This window comes from Oncorhynchus tshawytscha, linkage group LG30 (genome assembly GCF_018296145.1).
Source record: "Oncorhynchus tshawytscha isolate Ot180627B linkage group LG30, Otsh_v2.0, whole genome shotgun sequence".
Lineage (NCBI taxonomy): Eukaryota > Metazoa > Chordata > Actinopteri > Salmoniformes > Salmonidae > Oncorhynchus > Oncorhynchus tshawytscha.
The window spans coordinates 22661523-22685046 of record NC_056458.1 but is presented as its reverse complement, the minus strand read 5'-3'; the positions used below and the strand labels follow the sequence as shown (position 1 = coordinate 22685046).

The window sequence follows — 23524 nt, the reverse complement described above, 5'->3', positions numbered from 1 at the left end:
CATCCCTAGCAAACACAGTTTTCCCCATCCCTAGCAAACACAGTTTTTCCCCATCCCTCCCTAGCAAACACAGTTTTCCCTAGCAAACACAGTTTTCCCCATCCCTAGCCACAGTTTTCCCCATCCCTAGCAAACACAGTTTTCCCCATCCCTAGCAAACACAGTTTTCCCCAAACATCCCTAGCAAACACAGTTTTCCCCCATCCCTAGCAAACACAGTTTTCCCCCTAGCAAACACAGTTTTCCCCATCCCTAGCAAACACAGTTTTCCCCATCCCTAGCAAACACAGTTTTCCCCATCCCTAGCAAACACAGTTTTCCCCATCCCTAGCAAACACAGTTTTCCCCATCCCTAGCAAACACAGTTTTCCCCATCCCTAGCAAACACAGTTTTCCCCATCCCTAGCAAACACAGTTTTCCCCATCCCTAGCAAACACAGTTTTTCCCCATCCCTCCCTAGCAAACACAGTTTTTCCCCATCCCTAGCAAACACAGTTTTCCCCATCCCTAGCAAACACAGTTTTCCCCATCCCTAGCAAACACAGTTTTCCCCATCCCTAGCAAACACAGTTTTCCCCATCCCCAAACACAGTCCCCATCCCTAGCAAACACAGTTTTCCCCATCCCTAGCAAACACAGTTTTCCCCATCCCTCCCTAGCAAACACAGTTTTCCCCATCCCTAGCAAACACAGTTTTCCCCATCCCTAGCAAACACAGTTTTCCCCATCCCTAGCAAACACAGTTTTCCCCATCCCTAGCAAACACAGTTTTCCCTAGCAAACACAGTTTTTCCCCATCCCTAGCCCAGTTTTTCCCCATCCCTAGCAAACACAGTTTTTCCCATCCCTAGCAAACACAGTTTTTCCCCATCCCTAGCAAACACAGTTTCCCCCATCCCTAGCAAACACAGTTTCCCCCATCCCTAGCAAACACAGTTTTCCCCATCCCTAGCAAACACAGTTTTCCCCATCCCTAGCAAACACAGCTGATTAAACTAATTGCATTCTTAACTGAAGATCATGATTAGTTGATAATTGGAGTCAGGTGTGTTAGCTGGGGCAAAAGTGTGACACCACAATCAGGTCCCGAGGACTGAATTGTTTACTGTGTGCGTTTGTGTCACTTAGTGTTTGGTGTTTTTCAAGTGTACTGTGATCCTGCGGCTACTGTTTCTCAGTACTATGTTTATCCTTAAACACTGATTTCTGGTCTCTGCTCTGCACCTGGGTCCAACCTCACCACATCACAAGAGCGAGAATATTTTTCAAATGGCAGTCAAGCATTAATCATCATGTCACCAGAATAAGACCCTCAATATTTATTGGAAAGGATAATCAAGCTCATCACCATGCACTTTCACCACCCTGGGAAGTTCATCATTTATTTAATCTAAAAAACTCCATGATTTCCGAGTGGTGGGAGGACAAAGTCTACTGCTGCTGCATGGTCTCCTCCAGTCTATCTGCATGTGTGAAGATTATTTTATGGCTTTTAGGTCATTGTGCTGTTCTTCTGGACATCTGGTGTGGTTCTCTGCTTTCAGAAAATCTGTCAACAGACGTTGCATTTGTTTGTGACTGTGTAAGTGTTCTTAATATGTTGCCAGAGAATGTGCATCTGTTCATTGACTTTAGTCTTAGACTCTCCTTTTATTTGAAGACAAGTCAGTCACCCTATGGTGCTGCCTGCTGAAAGGGAACTGTAAAGGTAAGATACATTTTACTCAGTCCAGTGGTTCAGTGACCAGAGACGACAAAGATGTTTCAGTTTTTCAGAAGGCTTTGTATATTTATTATTTGTTCTGAACTAAAATCATTGAAAATTGTTGTATAGGTTTGTAAACTCTTACTGTAAGAATATGAAAGTCTGACCTGTAACAATATAAGCATAGCTTTTATTAACAAAATAATTTGCCATACATACAGATCTTCTCATGTTAAATAGCAGTATTGGTTTACAGTTGTAGTCAGTTGAGTGAAAGAATAATTATTTAAACATTGAACATCATAGACGTGAACCACAGTGGACTGTTTAGGCTACTGATTAGTGACATCAATACTATAACATGTGCAAACACACAGGTTGGAATGGAAGGCAGGATCACTGTGACAAGCTTGTTTTTATATGTTTTTTCTCATTCATTCACAAGTCATGCTTGTTGAAGGCTTTTACAACCCACAGTATCTAGCAGGGTTGGGATCAATTCCATTTCAATTCAGTCAACTCTGGAAGTAAACTGAGATTCCAATTCCACATTTTGCTAATTGAGAAGCACTTAGGGAAATTGGAATTTCAGTTTATTGACTGAAGTGGAATGGAATTGACCCCAGCCCTGGTATCTTGATGCTAAGGTCACATTTGAGTGAACAAATGATAGTAATACCAGTACAGTGCAGTCTCAAATGGAATCTACTTGAGGTTCTACACACTCCTATAGTTTAGCCCTTGAAGTTGTAGAGGTCAAGGTCGATGAGTATGGTGAAGAAATAAATAAAAAAACAAGGAAATGGAAATACTGTCCTCCAATTTGTACAATATATTACGAATTTGTAAGTGCTTAAGATCCCGTTCAATCTCTTTAACCTTGTGAACACTCGAAAAACACTACACAACACATTTTATCTTAAAGCATAAAAATGTAATAGCGTTATCTAAAATGTCAGTGCATTTAAATCCTCATCTGACCACACGAAGGATGGCTCTTCTCATAACAGAGGGGAAAACGTTTTAGCACCAATTGTGTGCCATTATGTCCAAACGGAGCCTCGTTAAACTGGAATTATTTTGAGGTTTGGTTTTCTATCTCCACACAGGAAACATGTGCAAGACCATACGTTGGGTGGTCAAGTAGAGAGAGACATCTTGGAATTCAAACCAAGAGCGATGCACCGTCTATTTAACAGATCTGTCTCAGACTCACAGATACAATACCGCAATGACACTTACACTGACAAAGCATGTTTTTGTCTTTCACAGAACAAGAACTTGTCAGCCCCCTAACATTTGGTTAGGCTTAAGTGTTCCTAGCAGGGTTGGGGTCAATTTGGATTTTTTGAATTTATTTAAATTCAAACCATGATTTTGAATTGGCTTTGAATAGAAGGAAGTAGAATATAATTCAAAGCAATTCAGAAATAAATAACCCATTTGAATTTAATTTAATCCTACTTTCTATTTCCGCAACTCAATTCAGAATGGACCCTGGATCCTTGATTCGTTCAATAAAGAGGGACCTCCTTAGCATTGTGTTGACTGATTTGGCTTGGTGGAGTGGAGTGGTGAATTTAGGAGTTCTGATTGGGTGTGGAAACACATGGCTCTTAACTGCCATGCTGAGGACAAGGACAGACCGTATGCAGTGGAAGTCGTTACAGTCTGACAGTATTGAGTATTAGAAGCCACCTGGTTTGTTTCAGGTGACACTTAAATCCCAGTGTCCATGTGGAGACGCCAGCCTCTCTCTCTTCTCCTTTTGTTACAGAGAGACATTTAGGCAAATTATCAGAGCTGTGTTGATGTGAGGGATGTCCATGTTAGGGTTGTATAATGGCCCTTCTAGGGATGCCAAGGGAAGAGGGTATCCTAGATTTGTTTTCCCATATAATTTAGGCTACAGCAAGACCCTAAAATAAGTCATTGTTAGAACTGATAATGTAAATCTTTCATTTTAAAAAAGGATGTCATGAGTAAGTAATAATCAACCTTTCAAATAATGAGGCATATACAGTTGAAGTCGGAAATTTACATACACATTAGCCAAATAAATTTAAACTCAGTTTTTGACAATTCCTGACATTTAATCCTTGTAAAAATTCCCTGTCTTAAGTCAGTTAAGATCATCACTTTATTTTAAGAATGTGAAATGTCAGAATAATAGTAGAGAGAATGATTTATTTCAGCTTTCATTTCTTTCATCACATTCCCAGTGGGTCAGTAGTTTACATACACTACATTAGTATTTGGTAGCATTGCCTTTAAATTGTTTAACTTGGATCAAACGTTTCGGATAACCTTCCACAAGCTTCCCACAATAAGTTGTGTGAATTTTGGCCTATTCCTCTTGACAGAGCTGGCATAACTGACTCAAGTTTGTAGGCCTCCTTGCTCGCACACGCTTTTTCAGTTCTGCCCACAGATTTTCTATAGGATTGAGGTCAGGACCAATACCTTGACTTTGTTGTCCTTAAGCCATTTTGCCACAACTTTGGAAGTATAGTTGGGGTCATTGTCCATTTGGAAGACCCATTTGCGACCAAGCTTTAACTTTCTGACTGATGTCTTGAGATGTTGCTTCAATATATCCACATATTTTTCCTAACTCATAATGCCATCTATTTTGTGTACACCAGTCCCTCCTGCAGCAAAGCATCCCCACAACATGATGCTGCCACCCCCGTGTTTCACGGTTGGGATGATGTTGACTTGCAAGCCTCCCCGTTTTCCTCCAAAAATAATGGTCATTATGGCCAAACAGTTCTATTTTTGTTTCATCAGATCAGAGGACATTTCTCAAAAAAGTACAATCTTTGTCCCCATGTGCAGTTGCAATCCGTAGTCTGGCTTTTTTTATGGCAGTTTTGGAGTGGTGGCTTCTTCCTTGCTGAGCGTCCTTTCAGGTTATGTCGATATAGGACTCGTTCTACTGTGGATGTAGATACTTTTCTACCTGTTTCCTCCAGCATCTTCACAAGGTCCTTTGCTGTTGTTCTGGGATTGATTTGCACTTTTCGCACCAAAGAACGTTCATCTCTAGGAGAACGCGTCTCCTTCCTGAGCAGTATGACGGCTAGGTGGTCCCCTGGTGTTTATACTTGTGTACTATTGTTTGTACAGATGAACATGGTACCTTCAGGCGTTTGGAAATTGCTCCCAAGGATGAACCAGACTTGTGGAGGTCTACAATTTTTTGGCTGATTTCTTTTGATTTTCCCATGATGTCAAGCAAAGAGGCACTGAGTTTGAAGGTAGGCCTTGAAATACATCCACAGGTACACCTCCAATTGATTAAAATGATGTCAATTAGTCTGCCAGAAGCTTCTAAAGCCATGACATCATTTTCTGGAATTTTCCAAGCTGTTTAAAGGCACAGTCAACTTAGTGTATGTAAACTTCTGACCCTCTGGAATTGTGATACAGTGAATTATAAGTTAAATAATCTGTCTGTAAACAATTGTTGGAAAAATGGCTTGTGTCATGCAGAAAGTAGATGTCCTAACCGACTTGTCAAAACTATAGTTTGTTAACAAGACATTTGTGGAGTGGTTGAAAAACAAGATATAATGACTCCAACCTAAGTGTATTTAAACTTATGACTTCAACTGTATTTGTGAGTGATGATTTATATGTTGTTTTTTTGCCAGACGTCTCAACCTCCAAATATCCTCTGTGTCTGTGAATTTCAGGTTTATTTTTCCCCCACTCAGTCAGTCTTCCTCACCACATTCTGTATATTCCTGAGCTTTCTCCATGACACTAAAGAAGCCATGACATTTGCTAAATTTAAGCAGAGCACAATAACACTCCACAAGTTTATATTATGTTTAAAAATACTTTTCCACTCCGAGCTGTGTTGCGTGTGTGTTATGCCCTCTCACTGGAGATTTTGCTGATGTTGCAGTCGTAAATTGTTCCACTAGGCAGACTTTCCTATGTCTGTTTTTTACACAAGACCTGTACTGAGCAAGTGCGATGTAGCCCATGATGAACAATACAGTACACACCTCAGCCAGGTTAAATGTAAAATGATGCTACATGACAATAAATAAAATACCAAACATTGGTATAAAAGTTGAACAATTGATGTATATTATTTTGAAAAGTTAAGGCTTAGAAAAAGCAATGTTTTGAGTTATGGTTAATGTGTAGGAATGGTAAATTATGTGTTATCTTGTAGTAATGGGTTCATTTCACAGTCCTGCAAATCCAGTTAGCTTTGACAAAATAAAAATAAAATCCTTAACAGTTGAAATCATAAGGTGAACTGTGCCATTGTTCACCCCAGTGCATTTGTTATTGTTTTTGTTTTGTTGATGAAACAAAGGAGAGAAGCATCCAGCAGAGTGGCTGTTCTAATGCATGTGAAATTATATCAGAGGGAAAAAAACTCGAAGTTCGTTGTTTGAAGTAACTTCTTTGTTGTTATAAATTGCAAAAGGACATGGCAGTTTTACCTAATACGGATTCCAGCTTTAAGACTCTTGCCTGCTTTTCACTTGCCTGGTCCCATATGTGTTTGTGGTGTCTTGCCAACTCCTATGGCCATGACAATGACCATAGGAGTGGGCAAGACAGCACAAACACATCTGGGACCAGGCTACCTTTTCATCACCTGGCCCTGATACTCAGATTAACTCATAAGCAATGCTCCCCATTCAAGGCAGATCATCTATTCAGTTTCACATTTCATCATACCCACTCTCTTTGTTCTGTAAACATTTATAATCTCACTTAAAATGTCATTGAAGAATACAATACAACAATAACATGAACACAGATAGTATTTTGGGGGGTTGGTTCTCTCCTTGAGTCATGCCTGTGGCCCCACCCTTGAAGTAAAGTTATGTAGGCGGGGCTAGTCGCCTCACGAACACTGGTGTCTGCCCTTACAGTAAAGGGTCATGCCCCATGTAGCCCCACCCCTCAGAGTAAAGGGTCAATGGTCATGTGGATCTGGTCTCTGTTCCGCCTGCTCCCATTGGAGGAGTGGAGGTAAGGCTCCTCCTTCTGACATAGGACGTGACGCGTCAGGATCTTTCGGAATGTGTTCCTGAAGTCCTGGATGCGGTAGGCATAGATAACGGGGTTGACGGCTGAGTTGGCATGTGACAGCATGATGGCTATGTACATGACAGGGGCCGGCTTGCACAGGTCCTTGTAAAACAGGGTCAGGCAGTTGAGGATGTGCACGGGCAGCCAGCATAGGGCAAACAGCCCCACAATGATGGACAGAGACTTGGCGGCACGGATCTCACGTTGCAGGAGCCCGTGATGGTGGCTGTCCCCATTGCTGCTCACTGAGCACTTGAGTTCAATCTGGTGCATCTGCTTGCGGGCCACGGTGAAGATCTTCACATAGATGCCCAGCATGATAAACAGAGGAGGCAGGACGCAGCCGAAGAAGTTGAAGTAGACCATGTAGTGCATGTCCACCACACTCTCAAACAGGCAGTTAAGCTTGCAGCTGCTCAGGAAGTCACCTGCACTGCCCAGATCATCCACCAGGGGGGGGATGGTGGTACTGGCATTGTCCCCCAAATAATTGCCATTCGTCAGGCTACTGGAGACATTCTGACGGCAGGAAGTCACCTTCAGGTTCCAACCCAGGAATGGGATGAGGCCGATGACGAAAGACAGGATCCATAAGATGGCGATGATCCGTCTGGCCCTCGTACCCGTCACCAGCTCCTTGTACCTGGATAAGAGGATGAGGGAAGACCAAAAAGACGCTGGTTAATATCCATGGGGGTTATAAATGGGTCTTATTTTCTTTTCCCTAAGAGTTGTGACTGAGTGCCCTTAACGGCCACAGTGGCCCTCTATCAAGCATTATGGTGCTTATGCTGCACACCTATTCATGATTAAAATAACGTAATAATGAGTTATTGCAGAAAGACAATAGGGCAATAGAGAAGCAAATATGCTGTCCTTAAAGTTCTTCCAACTGAACTTTAAATTAGAGCCTGTGATAGGAGTAATATATAATTTCCATCTTACTGTCTAAAGCAGGGTACCAAAACATAACGAGACATCATTCCAACAGACTTCTGGGTGGTTCATGTTTTCCCATCTCAAGAGGTTAAATACCAAAAAGGGTTAACGATTTCATCGTAATTCAGTTATAAATCCCATTGTGACAGAGGGAATGGGGGAATACAAGCTTCACAAAACAATTGAAATTGTGAAAACGTTTCTAGCCTGTCTATCTGTGGGTAACATTGGCGTGTTATGCTCGACCCAAAAAGAAAAGGGCCAGAACCAGCTCACCTACTTTAACACTATGATTTGACTATTAGATGTTCAATGTTTCCGTGAATAACATTTTTTTTTAAAGCATAGTTTCACCATATTAAAACAAAAGTTCAGTTCACGTAACCGAGTTGATCTTAAAACAAGGGACAGTTTTTATGAATAATAATCTTCAGAAATGACTTTGTCAAACCACAAAATATCTAGGGCTTTATAATGATAGTGAAAATGTTAAAATTTAAAAAGTGGGTTAAAATCACAGTGGGTGCACAGAGGGACATGTCAAAATGCAGAATTATTGCTTTTTAGCAAGTATTATTTATATAAAAATATCTGATTTATTGAACTTTCCATGTGGTCTACACTAAAGGGCACTTTATTTAAAATAACAGGCTTTTAAAATGACATATTTGTGCACAATTTCTACTTAAAATAAAAGACACTCATTTCGTGGAACGACCTTTCTATTGATCGAGGTCTGCATATGAATGCCATTGGGCTCCATATGCTCTGTTCCAATATCCATAGCATAGGCTACCACTTATTAAGGAATGTGTTGTATAGGGAATGCATTCTAAGTGGCATGTTAGTATTAATATTGGAACGTTACGTAATCTATGATCGAATCAATGTAAGAATTTGCCTAAGAGCAAAAAAGCTGAATCAGCTGCAGCGAACAGGAGTATTGCACAAAGAATAAGAATTTGGCAATTTGTGATGTGTTGAGTAAGTAAGAAGTTAAGAATTGACTTATATATTGGCTAACTGTTACACCACATTTCAGTGAGCACATTGACTCAGAGACAGGCATGTGAAAGGAAAAACCGTCAGAGTAAAACTCATCACCTCTCTAAGAACAACAGTCTATCTATACAGTGTTGAACACACAGAAGTTATACAGTGCCTTCGGAAAGAATTCAAACCCACAACACGTTTATAAAAGAGCCCACAGTTGACAGTGCATGTCAGACCTACCCGTAGCACTCACGTCTGTAGCCATGAAGTGCTTTGAAAGGCTGGTCATGGCTCACATCAACACCATTATCCCAGAAACCCTAGACCCACTCCAATTTGCATAGCACCCCAACAGATCCACTGATGATGCAACCTCTGTTGCACTCCACACTGTCCTTTCCCACCTGGACAAAAGGAACACCTATGTGAGAATGCTATTCATTGACTACAGCTCAGCGCTCAACACCACAGTGCCCCCAAAGCTCATCACTAAGCTAAGGACCCTGGGATTAAACACCTCCCTCTGCAACTGGATCCTGGACTTCCTGACGGGCCAACCCCAGGAGGTAAGGTTAGGTAACAACACATCCACCACGCGGATCCTCAACACAGGGGCCCCTCAGGGGTGTGTGTTCATTCCCCTCCTGTACTCCCTGTTCACTCATGATTGCATGGCCAGGCACGACTCCTACATCATCATTAAGTTTTCCGACAACACAAGTGGTAGGCCTGATCACAGACAAAGATGAGACAGCCTATGGGGAGGAGGTCAGAGACCTGGCCGTGTGGTGCCAGGATAACAACCTCTCCCTCAATGTGAACAAGACTAAGGAGATGATCGTGGACTACAGGAACAAGTGGACTGAGCACTCCCCCATTCTCATCGACGGGGCTGTAGTGGAGCAGGTTGAGAGCTTCAAGTTCCTTGGTGTCAACATCACCAACAAACTATCATGGTCTTAAACACACTAAGACAGTCTTGAAGAGGGCACGACATAGCCTATTCCGCCAAAGATGTGGATGTCGATTAAGGCAGCCCCCCGCACCTCTCTGATTCAGAGATTTCCTTACGGCGGAAGTTCAGCGTAACGGCAGGATTTAAATTGAAAAACAATGTACCTGCGTTAGCGGAGAATGCATTCCACGTAAACCAGTGGCAAACCATGACTATAGGACCTAGGCCTTCAGAGGAACCAAAAATCTTCCATTACGTTGTATCAAACTCAGAAATAAAATAAAAAACTGAAAACATAGCATCACTTAATGAACCCGACATTGTATATGTTGTAGTCAGACCATTCTAGTTGTAGTGAAGGAGGAGCAATGCTTTTTGATGACATTATGAATGAATCAAACAGGCCTGTCCGTGTTTCAGGCTGCCGCACACACAGTGACAGTTCAGCATGGACACAACATGACACACAGAATAAAATAATGCAACTAGCAAAACAAAAAACACACTGTTTACATAACCTATGGTAGCCTAACACCACTATCACACTATCACCCATAGTAATAACAACAGTGTCACATCAACAGTGACAGGCTCAAGGTGCTGAATGGACAGCGACCGCAAGGCTAATACCTGTGCACTCCATGGAGCTGAAGGAGAGAGAGGTTTGGTCAAACACATAGACACGGCTGATAAGACAGGCAACAGCAGTCACACACAGCATTAAATCACGTTAAAGATAAAGCATCCCATTCACTCCAGTAGGCCCCTTGAAATCAGAACAATACAAAAGCACAACCATTTCATTACCAAAAGGAAATGAACAAACCAGATATTACTTCCCTTTGCAAATATATTTGATCACGTTCATCACACTAACCGGTGATCTGAGGTTTAAATGCAACAATGATTCACAGTCATTATTTTCAAAGAGATGTCTAACAGCAGGCAAGCTGCAACAAAACAGCACCACTCACCAGATGATGATCATTTGGAAAAGAAGTTAGAAAGAAGTTCATCTTGATCATCCTGTATAAACACAAACTCACTTCCTTGACAACAAACAAGAACTTTGAGGAAATCTGTCAGAACAAGTTCACAAATAAAAAAACATATTTATTCCTCATGTAGGGATTTTAAAGATACGGAAAGGAGTTTGAACTCCTGGAAAGATATCAGGGAGGTAATTGGGATAGATGTGGTAAAGAGGTCAATGGAATTCATACTGTGGGGGATAGAAGGATGCTGGATTGGCGCACATTCGACAAATCTGATCTAAGAAAGCGGATATTTCTCAAGTCCGTCATGATTTATGTGTTGCAACAGGCCCACAATGTGGTTATTGCTGCATAACATGTAGAAGTTGTCCCTTTTCCGGTTTAGAAAAAGTGACTGCTAAATGCTAACTCCCATTTGTATAAGCTTTTAGAATAACTAGCACACAGAAATCAGTTTTGAACTGTAATGCAGTTGATTGGTAACGATGACATGAACATGTGTTGGGGTTGACATCCATACAAGCGTTATACTCTGGTTTTTACCTCAACATAGTGTGAAATACACATATAAATAATAGCCTAAATGTAGGGTCATTTTGTTTGGGGGAGATTTGGGATGGAGATGCAGGTGGGAAAATGGTGCAATCTTTTTACTTCATGCTGTCTTGGCTGAGCTTCTATTGTCAAGCACTGGGAAACAGATTCCAACATCTCAGAAGATGTGAGGTCTTTTCGTTTAGTCAGTTGCTTGTAATTACCTGGAAGGCTATAGAGATTAGCCTTGAATCACTATGAGTGACGCGGTGCAGACCAATTTATTGGATGCGTATGAGAGCTTCCCGATGTGCTAGAAGTATGATTGCTCTGACTTCTGCAGAGGTCTGTATCACAGTAAATGCTGTACGGGCCACTGCAGACTTCAGATTGACCATGCAGAGGCAAGCGTGGGAAAACTACTGCTTGACCCAATGATTATTTTATTTTGCCCTCACTAGAGAAATGTCTAGGCCCGTCACTTTTTTAAAACGGTCCCACCCATTGCAAGTCAAAATGTGATTGGTTTGTTTACATCCCTGCTAGTGAGAGTTTCTCCTTAGCCAAGATAATTCCATCCACCTGGCAGGTGTGGCATATCAAGAAGCATGATCATTTACAGGTGCACCAATAAAAGGCCACTCTAAAATGGGCATTTTTGTTACACAACACAATGCCACAGATGTCTCAAGTTTTGAGGGAGTGTGTAAATGGCATGCTGACTGCAGGAATGTCCACCAGAGCTGTTGCCAGAGAATTTAATGTTCATTTCTCAACCACAAACTGCCTCCAACGTCATTTTGTCAGTACGTCCAACAGGTCGCACAACCACAGACACGTGCAACCACGCCAGCTTCTTCACCTGTGGGATCGTCTGAGACCAGCCACCCGGACAGCTGATGAAAGTATTTCAGCTGAGAAGTATGTCTGTCTGTAAAAAAAAACTTTTGTGGGAACAACTCATTCTGATTGGCTGAGCCTAGCTCCCCAGTGAGTGGGCCTGACTCTCAAGTGGGTGGGCCTATGCCTTCCCAGGCCCACCCATGGCTGCACCCCTGCCCAGTCATGTGAAATCCATAGATTAGGGCCCAATTAATTCATTTCAATTGACTGATTTCCTTATATGAACTGTAATTGTTGCATGTTGCATTTATATTTTTGTTCAGTATAATTTAAAAAAAAAAATCCTTAGGCCTCCTCTGGTTCTACACTGCCAAAAACGCTGCATATGTCGGCTTAATCAAAAATGACCTTTAAAGGTGCACTATACAGAAATCGCTCTGCCATTTCGTGGTTGCTAAAACTCACATTTCAAGGTGAATTTGGTCGGGTCACCCAAAAAGTTGCATATTGCAGTTTTCATTTTCTATTACGCAAGGTGTAACGCTTCAGCGATACAGATTGAACAGAGCCCTAACACTGAGTTCTCACGCCAAACCATGAAACCATATAGCAAATATACAGTAGATATAGGATAATCAAATCAAAGTTTATTGGTCATGTACACAGTTTAAACATGAACATTTGTTGTCAGTGCTCATGTGACTTCACTTTGCTCTGATTATAGCATGTAATAATGACATGTAATGTCATTATAGTTGAGTCACTAGCCCCGATAATCATGTAAACGATATTTCCGCATGATATTTCCTCTAGGACGACAAATATCAACGACTATTAAAGTAATCTACATACACTCTGGTAAGGTATATGATATTTCCTCTAGGACGACAAATATCAACGACTATTAAAGTAATCTACATACACTCTGGTAAGGTATATGATATTTCCTCTAGGACGACAAATATCAACGACTATTAAAGTAATCTACATACACTCTGGTAAGGTATATGATATTTCCTCTAGGACGACAAATATCAATATTAAAGTAATCTACATACACTCTGAAGGTATATGATATTTCTATTAAAGTAAAAGTCTACATACACTCTGGTAAGGCATATGATATTTCCTCTAGGACGACAAATATCAACGACTATTAAAGTAATCTACATACACTCTGGTAAGGCATATGATATTTCTGGTAAAATATCAACGGTAATCTATACACTCTGAAGGCATATGATATTTCCTCTAGGACGACAAATATCAACGACTATTAAAGTAATCTACATACACTCTGGTAAGGCATATGATATTTCCTCTAGGACGACAAATATCAACGATATTAAAGTAATCTACATACACTCTGGTAAGGTATATGATATTTCAAATATCAACGACTATTAAAGTAATCTACATACACTCTGGTAAGGCATATGATATTTCCTCTAGGACGACAAATATCAACGACTATTAAAGTAATCTACATACACTCTGGTAAGGCATATGATATTTCCTCTAGGACGACAAATATCAACGACTATTAAAGTAATCTACATACACTCTGGTAAGGCATATGATATTTCCTCTAGGACGACAAATATCAACGACTATTAAAGTAATCTACATACACTCTGGTAAGGTATATGATATTTCCTCTAGGACACAAATATGACTATATTTACACTCTATTAAAGTAATATGATATATGATATTTCCTCTAGGACAAAATATCAACGACTATTAAAGTAATCTACATACACTCTGGTAAGGTATATGATATTTCCTCTAGGACGACAAATATCAACGACTATTAAAGTAATCTACATACACTCTGGTAAGGTATATGATATTTCCTCTAGGACGACAAATATCAACGACTATTAAAGTAATCTACATACACTCTGGTAAGGTATATGATATTTCCTCTAGGACGACAAATATCAACGACTATTAAAGTAATCTACATACACTCTGGTAAGGCATATGATATTTCCTCTAGGACGACAAATATCAACGACTATTAAAGTAATCTACATACACTCTGGTAAGGCATATGATATTTCCTCTAGGACGACAAATATCAACGACTATTAAAGTAATCTACATACACTCTGGTAAGGCATATGATATTTCCTCTAGGACGACAAATATCAACGACTATTAAAGTAATCTACATACACTCTGGTAAGGTATATGATATTTCCTCTAGGACGACAAATATCAACGACTATTAAAGTAATCTACATACACTCTGGTAAGGCATATGATATTTCCTCTAGGACGACAAATATCAACGACTATTAAAGTAATCTACATACACTCTGGTAAGGCATATGATATTTCCTCTAGGACGACAAATATCAACGACTATTAAAGTAATCTACATACACTCTGGTAAGGCATATGATATTTCCTCTAGGACGACAAATATCAACGACTATTAAAGTAATCTACATACACTCTGGTAAGGTATATGATATTTCCTCTAGGACGACAAATATCAACGACTATTAAAGTAATCTACATACACTCTGGTAAGGTATATGATATTTCCTCTAGGATGACAAATATCAACGACTATTAAAGTAATCTACATACACTCTGGTAAGGCATATGATATTTCCTCTAGGACGACAAATATCAACGACTATTAAAGTAATCTACATACACTCTGGTAAGGTATATGATATTTCCTCTAGGACGACAAATATCAACGACTATTAAAGTAATCTACATACACTCTGGTAAGGCATATGATATTTCCTCTAGGACGACAAATATCAACGACTATTAAAGTAATCTACATACACTCTGGTAAGGTATATGATATTTCCTCTAGGACGACAAATATCAACGACTATTAAAGTAATCTACATACACTCTGGTAAGGTATATGATATTTCCTCTAGGACGACAAATATCAACGACTATTAAAGTAATCTACATACACTCTGGTAAGGCATATGATATTTCTATATAGACTAATAGTTAAGTGCAATGGAAAAACTTACTTTTGGGTTTTATTCAAAAAGATGAAGTGGTCGTTCTCTGCTGCAAATGTTTTTCCCTTCCCTCCTCATGAAACAGCTACAATTTGCCAGGACAAATTTCATACAAGTTAAGTTTCACAGGCAACAGTAGCTCATTTGACAAGATAACCGTGGCTTTCAATCATTACCTACAGTATTAGTACTGTAGCACCTCAGACGCCAAGGCCTCAAAACAGATGACTGGGACTTTAAATAATGCAGCAGTAAATGATTCTACCTCTCTCCCTATTTCTCCATTTCCCCATCACCTCAGTGAAGGATGCTGTGCCCCCAGTGCCATCAATAATCCACAGACAGCCATGACCATGTTTAGGGACCTGAAGTGATGGGCCCTAAGGCTATAGGGTGGACACACACATCACTCCTTCCTCTCTCTTCTTCTCTCATCATCCATACATTTCTCAGTCTCTCTCTCTCGTCTTAGTCCTCTAACCTGTAAGTCAAGCCCAGAAAGGTTTGTGTTCCAGACAGTGACTAATATCTGGGGGTGGACAGCTCTCTCACTCTCTCTGTCTCTCTCACTCTCTGTCTCCCTCACATGCTCCCTCTTTCTCTCTCCCCCTCACACACTCTCTATTTCTGTCTCCCTCTCTCTCCTTCTCTGTCTCTTTCTCCTACTCTCTCACTTTCCCTCGGGCCCTCTCTCACTCTCTATATATTATCTACGTATCTCTATCTCACTCTCTATATATTATCTCCCTATCTCTGTCTCGCTCTCTCTGATGGGCTGGTGACATTTCTCACTGTGAGGGCCAGTAAATGAGCGGCTGAGCAGATTAGTTCTGGCATGACGACAGCACGCTGGCATCTCTCTCACTCTCTCTGTCTCCCTTTTTTTGTCCCTCTCTCCCCACACATCCCTTTTCTAACCCCATGGTTCCTGGGCTTCCGCCTGGTGCACATTGCAGCCCACAAACCTCTGCCAGGCTAGTACACAGAGTCAGTAATCACAAAGCACATCCGCTTAAACATGACAGAGATGTCCACAGTATAGTCTCAAACAGAGATGTCCACAGTATAGCCTCAAACAGAGATGTCCACAGTATAGCCTCAAACAGAGATGTCCACAGTATAGTCTCAAACAGAGATGTCCACAGCATAGTCTCAAACAGAGATGTCCACAGTATAGTCTCAAACAGAGATGTCCACAGTATAGCCTCAAGGGGAACAGGTGTTTCCCTTTGACCCAGTGGCAACCTCATGATTCTACCCCCAAGCCATAAGACTCCTGAACATCTAGTCAAATGGCTACCCAGACTATTTGCATTAGTCTACACTTTGATTATGCAAATCAAATATCACTTTGATTATGTAAATATCCTGCAAATACTTATTTTCCACCATAATTTGCAAATAAATAAATAAATAATCATACAATGTCATTTTCTGGATTTTTTTTCCTCATTTTGTATGTCATAGTTGAAGTGTACCTACGATGAAAATTACAGGCCTCTCTCATCTTTTTAAGTGGGAGAACTTGCACAATTGGTGGCTGACTAAATACTTTTTTGCCCCACTGTACATCATCTGTTATGTGTGATAACATTAATGTAGTAGAAAAGACCTGTTGCCTGAAACAACTGCAAAAGCCAAAATGACTAACTTTATTGAGACAGCCTGACAGTGTTTGGGGCTCAATAGTGGCAAGTCCACACACTTAGTTTGGCAATACCATCCTTCTGAAAAAAGCCACTAAAAACCAGTTTAGTCTCATTAGCAGAGGAAAGCAGCTTTTCAAGGACACAACACTGGTTCTTTCTGAGCAGAGAGAAACATGTGGGGCCTGAGAACATGAACTGAAGAGACTGTTGGTGAGAGACAGCTAGGTGAAGAAAGCCCTGGCAGGTTTGTTAACTCTTGGAACATGGATAGCCAGAGGCTATGCTATTGGATCTTTCCCTTCAAACGGTATGGTGTGGGTGGAAGAAAATACATAAATAGTTTGATGTCTCTTTCTGGGAAACATGAAAAGGAAACAAAGGCCCTAAAATGGGTGTGTATTAGTGTTGTCAGAGGGTGCAAAACAGAGCTCCATCTCTCCTGGTTTGAAGCATTTGAGTCTGCCTTTTCACTTCCACCAGAGCCAGCTGTGAAAACACTCTGATCTGAGGGAACCACAGTCCCACAAGACTAAGGCCCAGGCACACACACACACACACACACACACTCACAAACACAGTCACACACTCACAAACACAGTCACACAGTTTACACACACACACACACACACACACACACACACACACACACACACACACACACACACACACACACACACACACACACACACACACACACACACACACACACACACAGTCACACACACACACAGTCACACACACACACACACACACAGTCACACACACACACACACACACATACACACACACACACACACACACACAAACACAGTTACACACACAGTCACACACTCACACACACAATCACACTCTCACAAACACATACACAAAAAAAAAAAATACTAGAGTAATTTGAGCTTACCATATACCTTTCTCATTACCACGTGTGTGATGTGGGTCTGGGGTAAAGGGGAAAACTGTAAAAAAGGATGTTTAAATCCATCTGGATTTCTAAAAAGGAATGTAGTTATGAGACTATATAATGCATTTGCTGGCATTGAGCAGCAACCTTTCTGTATATGATGATGAGATGTCCTTTTATTTAACACCCCCTTAGGAATAGTCTGTCTGACTCTTCACCCATGAAGGGAATAATGTGAATTACATACTGGGAAGGGAAAAGACAATTTGACTGATTGAGGACATTCTTGGGAAACATCTGTAAATGGAAAAGCAGCAGTTTGCCTTAAAGGGCAGGTTGCACAAAATATTTCCACAAATCTAACAACGTAGATGGATGATATTTAATTCGAAACGGTCTTTATGCAAAAGTTTATCAAATAAACACATTTTACGCTTCTATTTTCACAATTTAAATGACATTTATCAAAAAAGCCCTTCAGTCATATGCGGGTCCTACTTTGTACCAAATGATTACGATGACTACCAACTAGAGGTCGACCGATTATGATTTTTCAACGCCGATACCGATTATTGGAGGACCAAAAAGCCGGTGTCGATTATTTGGCTGATTTTTTAAAATGTGTTTATTTATTTGAAATAATGACAATTACAACAATACTGAATTAACACTTATTTTAACTTAATATAATACATCAATAAAATCAATTTAGCCTCAAATAAATAATGAAACATGTTCAATTTGGTTTAACCTTTTGTGTGTAGGGGGCAGTATTTTCATTTTTGGCTAAAAAACGTACCCATTTGAAACGGCCTATTTCTCAGCCCCAGAAACTAGAATATGCATATAATTGTCAGATTAGGATAGAAAACACTCTAAAGTTTCCAAAACTGTAAAAAATATTGTCTGTGAGTATAACAGAACTGATATTGCAGGCGAAAGCCTGAGGGAAATCCAATCAGGAAGTGCCTCTTATTTTGAAACCTCTCTGTTCCTATGCATGCCTATCCTCCATTTAAAGGGATATCAACCAGATTCCTTTTTCTATGGCTTCCCTAAGGTGTCAACAGTCTTTAGACATAGTTTCACACTTTTATTTTGAAAAATTAGCGTGATGAATAACATTGCGTAAGTGGATAGGTGGCGGCTCTCAGAGTGAGTTTTGCGCAACTGAGTAAAGCGGCCATTGTTTCTCCCGCTGTTATTGAAAAAGCTACACACTCGGTTGATATATTATCGAATATATATTTTAAAAACAACATGAGGATTGATTATAAAAAACGTTTGACATGTTTCTGTGGACATTATGGATATTATTTGGAATATACGTCTGCGTTGTCGTGACCGCTCTTTCCTGTGGATTTCTGAACATAACGAGACAAACAAACGTCGGTATTTTGGGTATAAAAATCATCTTTATGGAACAAAAGGAACATTTGTTGTGTAACTGGGAGTCTCGTGAGTGAAAACATCCGAAGATCATCAAAGGTAAATTATTGTTTTGATTGCTTTTCTGATTTTTGTGACCTAGCTACTTAATGCTTAGTGTACATAATGTTATGTTATGCTATCAATAAACTTACACAAATGCTTGGATTGCTTTCGCTGTAAAGCATAATTTCAAAATCTCAGACGACAGGTGGATTAACAAAAGGCTAAGCTGTGTTTTGCAATATTGCACTTGTGATTTCATGAATATTAATATTTTTTTGTAATATTATTTGACTGTGGCGCTATGCTATTCAGCAGTTGCTGATGACAATTTTCCCAGTACCGGGATGGGTAGCGTCAATAAGTTAAATAATGCAAAAACAAAGTGTTGGAGAAGAAAGTAATATGTGCCAATATGCAGTATGTGCCATGTAAAATGTGTGCCATGTAAAAATGTGTGCCATGTAAAATATGTGCCATGTAAAAAAGCTAACGTTTAAGTTCCTTGCTCAGAACATGAGAACATATGAAAGTTAGTGGTTCCTTTTAACATGAGACTTCAATATTCCAAGGTAAGAGGTTTTAGGTTGTAGTTAATATAGTATTTATAGGACTATTTCTCTCTATACCATTTGTATTTCATATATCTTTGACTATTGGATGTTCTTATAGGCACTATCGTATTGCCAGTGTAACAGTATAGCTTCCGTCCCCCTCCTCGAACCAGGAACACATCAACAACAGCCACACTTGAAGCATCGTTACCCATCGCTCCACAAAAGCAGCGGCCCTCGCAGCGCAAGGGGAATAACTACTCCAAATCTAAAAGCGAGTGACGTTTGAAACGGTATTAGCGCACACCCAGCTAACTAGCTAGCCATTTCACATTGGTTACACCAGCCATTAGGCTGATAGGCTTGAAGTCATAAACAGCGCTGTGCTTGTGAAGAGCTGCTGGCAAAACGCACAAAAGTGCTGTTTGAATGAATGATTATGGGCCTGCTGCTGCTCAGTCAGACTGCTCTATCAAATCAGACTTAATTATAACATAATAACACACAGAAATACGAGCCTTTGGTCATTAATATGGTCGAATCCGGAAACTATCATTTCGAAAAAACAAAACGTTTATTATTTCAGTGAAATAAGGAACCGTTCAGTATTTTATCTAACGGGTGGCATCCCTAAGTCTAAATATTCTTGTTACATTGGACAACCTTCAATGTTATGTCATAATTATATTATAAATTGGTACTAAAGTGCCCAAAGAGTTTTGCCATGTTATGTTGCTAGTAGATGGTAAAAAACAAACAAAGATAGTTAGCTATCTAGGTGCACCGGGCCATACAAAACGAACTGGCCCACTTGCACCACACAGATCTAGCATGGTGTTTGGGGATGGAATAATCTAGCTAGCTAGCAAGTAAGCTACAAAAACTCCATCAACAGAATACTGCACGTTTTGCAGAAATTAATGGTCAAATACTGATTCATGTCATTGTTTATTTCAAGGTATGTCTTTATTTTTGCCGAATTGTCTGATCTTTATTGGCCGATATAACTTGCAGGATATCATGGTTGCTAATGTTTGTGTGTGCCATTATACCTCGATTTAGGTTGGCTTCAGAGTGACAAAATGTTTTTTTTTCAAAAACAATAGGAGGACTAGGTATATGATGTGGGTCTAATGTGGACAGTGGCTTCACTCCTGCTCTATAGTGCTCCTCTTTACGTCACTTTTCCCGATGCTTTTCAAACATGACTTCGGTCAAATTTGGATAAAATATAAATACAAATGTAAAGTGATGTGTCGTACTGGGACTTGTAGTTGGAAAGGATGAAACAAATCATAATGTTTACCAGCAACCTAAACGTAATAAAATGCTGAAAGGTAAACCTTTTCCTGGTAAATGTAATAAGTTAATACATTAATCGGTGGTTATTGCATTAACTGGTGAGTAACATCTCTTTTCATATATAATGTAATAACGTCAATCAATCATGTAATAACATACCAAAATAAATAAAAAAATGTAGTACTTCAGTCAATTTGATGCACATACCACCACCCACTGCCAATTACAACACAAACAAACTCATGCACATCATACAGGAATACTCATACATAGAGACTCTACAAGCCCACAAATGTAAACACACGCACACGTACGCACACTCACACACACACACACACACACACACACACACCCACATACACGTAATCTCCAATAGTTCCCTGCAAACAACAATGGGGACGCCCCACATGTTCCCCTGGAGGTTTTGTCTAGTTCCTGGTTTGTTGGGGATGTCACCCCTCCTCAGGAAAAAGTACCTAGGGCACACAGACCCTAGTTTCATTACACCTCACCCCTTTTTACTGTTGCCAAGCCCGTCAAGGCCGTCAAGAACGTCCTGGGGAACTTCAGGGGAACATGACAAAATGTTGCAAGAACGTCCTGGGGAACTTCAGGGGAACATGACAAAATGTTGCAAGAACGTCCTGGGGAACTTCAGGGGAACATGACAAAATGTTGCAAGAACGTCCTGGGGAACTTCAGGGGAACATGACAAAATGTTGCAAGAATGTCCTGGGGAACTTCAGGGGAACATGACAAAATTTTGTTTGTATGTTAGCACCCAGCCCTAGTATGCTGTGAACTTTTGTTGCTCCCGTTGGACTCTCTTGTGGAATTCTGTTTTTGTTCTTGTTTATACATTTTTGAGTATCCTTTGAGGTTTTTTCATGCTATACCTACCACCCTGTGGATTTACCTTTTTGTCTTGGAGGATTACCTTTGTTCTCGTGGAATTACTTTTGACGTTGTGGAGTTATATGTTTGCCTGAAGGACTTTCCTTTTTTACTTTATTAAATACTCCAATCAAGTACTGCTGTGTCTGCCTTATCTTCTGGGTTCTGCCGACTATTCGTGGTTCAGTTGGTTAAGTGACTGTTTCTCACTCCGGAGACCCGGGTTCGTTACCGGGTCCTGACAGAAACACAGAGCCAGAAATGAACCCAGGGGCAGCCAGTTCCCAGGACCTTGTTGCCATGCTGTCCCACCATGAGGAGACTATCCAATGCCACGAAGCCGCTCTGGTTCAGCAAGAGGCCTTAATGGCTAGACATTCTCATCTTCTGTCGGAGATGCTGACTTCCATAAAGCAGATATCTGATCGACTTACCCCGGCAACAGCTCCCGCCCCAGTGCCTCAGATTCACATACCCGTGGCAGTTAACCCCCTGGCTGAACCTCGCCTTCCACCTCCCCAACGGTTCTCAGGTGATCCGAGTGCTTGTAAAGGGTTTTTCACCCAATGTTCTCTCTCCTTCGAGCTGCAACCCTCGTCCAAGATCGGTCCAAGATCGCATACATCATCACCCTGCTGTCGGAAAAAGCCCTGGCCTGGGCTACTGCTGTGTGGGATGCCCATAGTCCCTGCTGTGCCAGCTACTCTGCCTTTGCTGAGGAATTCAAACGAGTGTTTCAAGGCCCTAGCAGTGGTCCTGACTCAGCCAAACAGCTCCTGACTCTCCACCAAGGTCAGCGCAGCGTGACGGACTATACCATCCAGTTCCGCACGGTGGCAGCAGCGAGTGGCTGGAACGACGAGGCGCTCACGGTGTGCTTTCTGAAGGGCCTTTCCGACACTATCCAAGATGAACTGGCCACTCGGGAACCACCGGACAATCTCGAGTCCCTGATCAAGTTGGCCTCACGCATTGACCAGCGTCTGAGAGAGAGAGAACTCAACCGTAGACCTCTAGCCCCTATCAGTCCCAGCTCCGAGTCCCCACCTTTATCCTCGCTGGCTCCACCGGAACCCATGCAGATTGGACGCATCTCCCAGGCTGAGAGAGACTGCCGGATGAGGGAGCGACGCTGTCTATATTGCGGCAAACCGGGCCATTTCCGTTCCACGTGTCCCGGGCTCCAGGGAAACGCTCTGTCCTGTGCAGACCGGGGGGAACTGTAACGGGAAACATAACCTCCTCCCATCCGTCCAACTCCCGTCTGCTCATTCCAGTCACCCTTTCCTGGGACAACCACAAGCTTCACCTTCAAGCCTTGGTAGACTCTGGAGCCGCAGGTAACTTCATGGATGGTGTCTGGGCAAAGGAGAATGGCGTTCCCTCTGAACCTCTAAGTGACCCCATGAGGGTTACTACATTGGATGGAAGCCCTTTGGGATCTGGACTTGTCACTTATGTCACTCTCCTTGCGACTTTCAGTTTCCCAACACCAGGAATTGATGAACTTTCATCTGATCTCCTGTTCCGAGTTCCCTCTCGTCCTTGGATACGCCTGGCTTCACAGCCATAACCCTCACATCGACTGGTCTGTGGGCACTATCAAGCAGTGGGGTCCTACGTGCCAAGCTACTTGTATTTTCCCGAGTTCCCCGAGTTCTACTTCCGAGTCTTTAGAATCCATCGACCTGTCCCGAGTTCCCGAGTGTTACCATGACCTCAAACTGGTATTTAGCAAACAGAGGGCCACCATGCTACC

The 23524-nt window shown here is 41.2% G+C and overlaps 1 protein-coding gene across 1 annotated transcript in view; it reads right to left on the bottom strand.

Annotated features, from left to right (window-relative positions):
* Positions 1–5271: 5271 nt before the first annotated feature.
* The window catches only part of LOC112228570 (adenosine receptor A2b), a 28703-nt gene continuing 10450 nt past the window's right edge, over positions 5272–23524 (bottom strand). Inside the window, exon 3 of the mRNA XM_024393997.2 lies at positions 5272–7413. Within this exon, the coding sequence (XP_024249765.1) occupies positions 6642–7413 (772 nt within the window). The 3' untranslated portion in view covers positions 5272–6641. The remainder of the gene's footprint in view (positions 7414–23524) is intronic.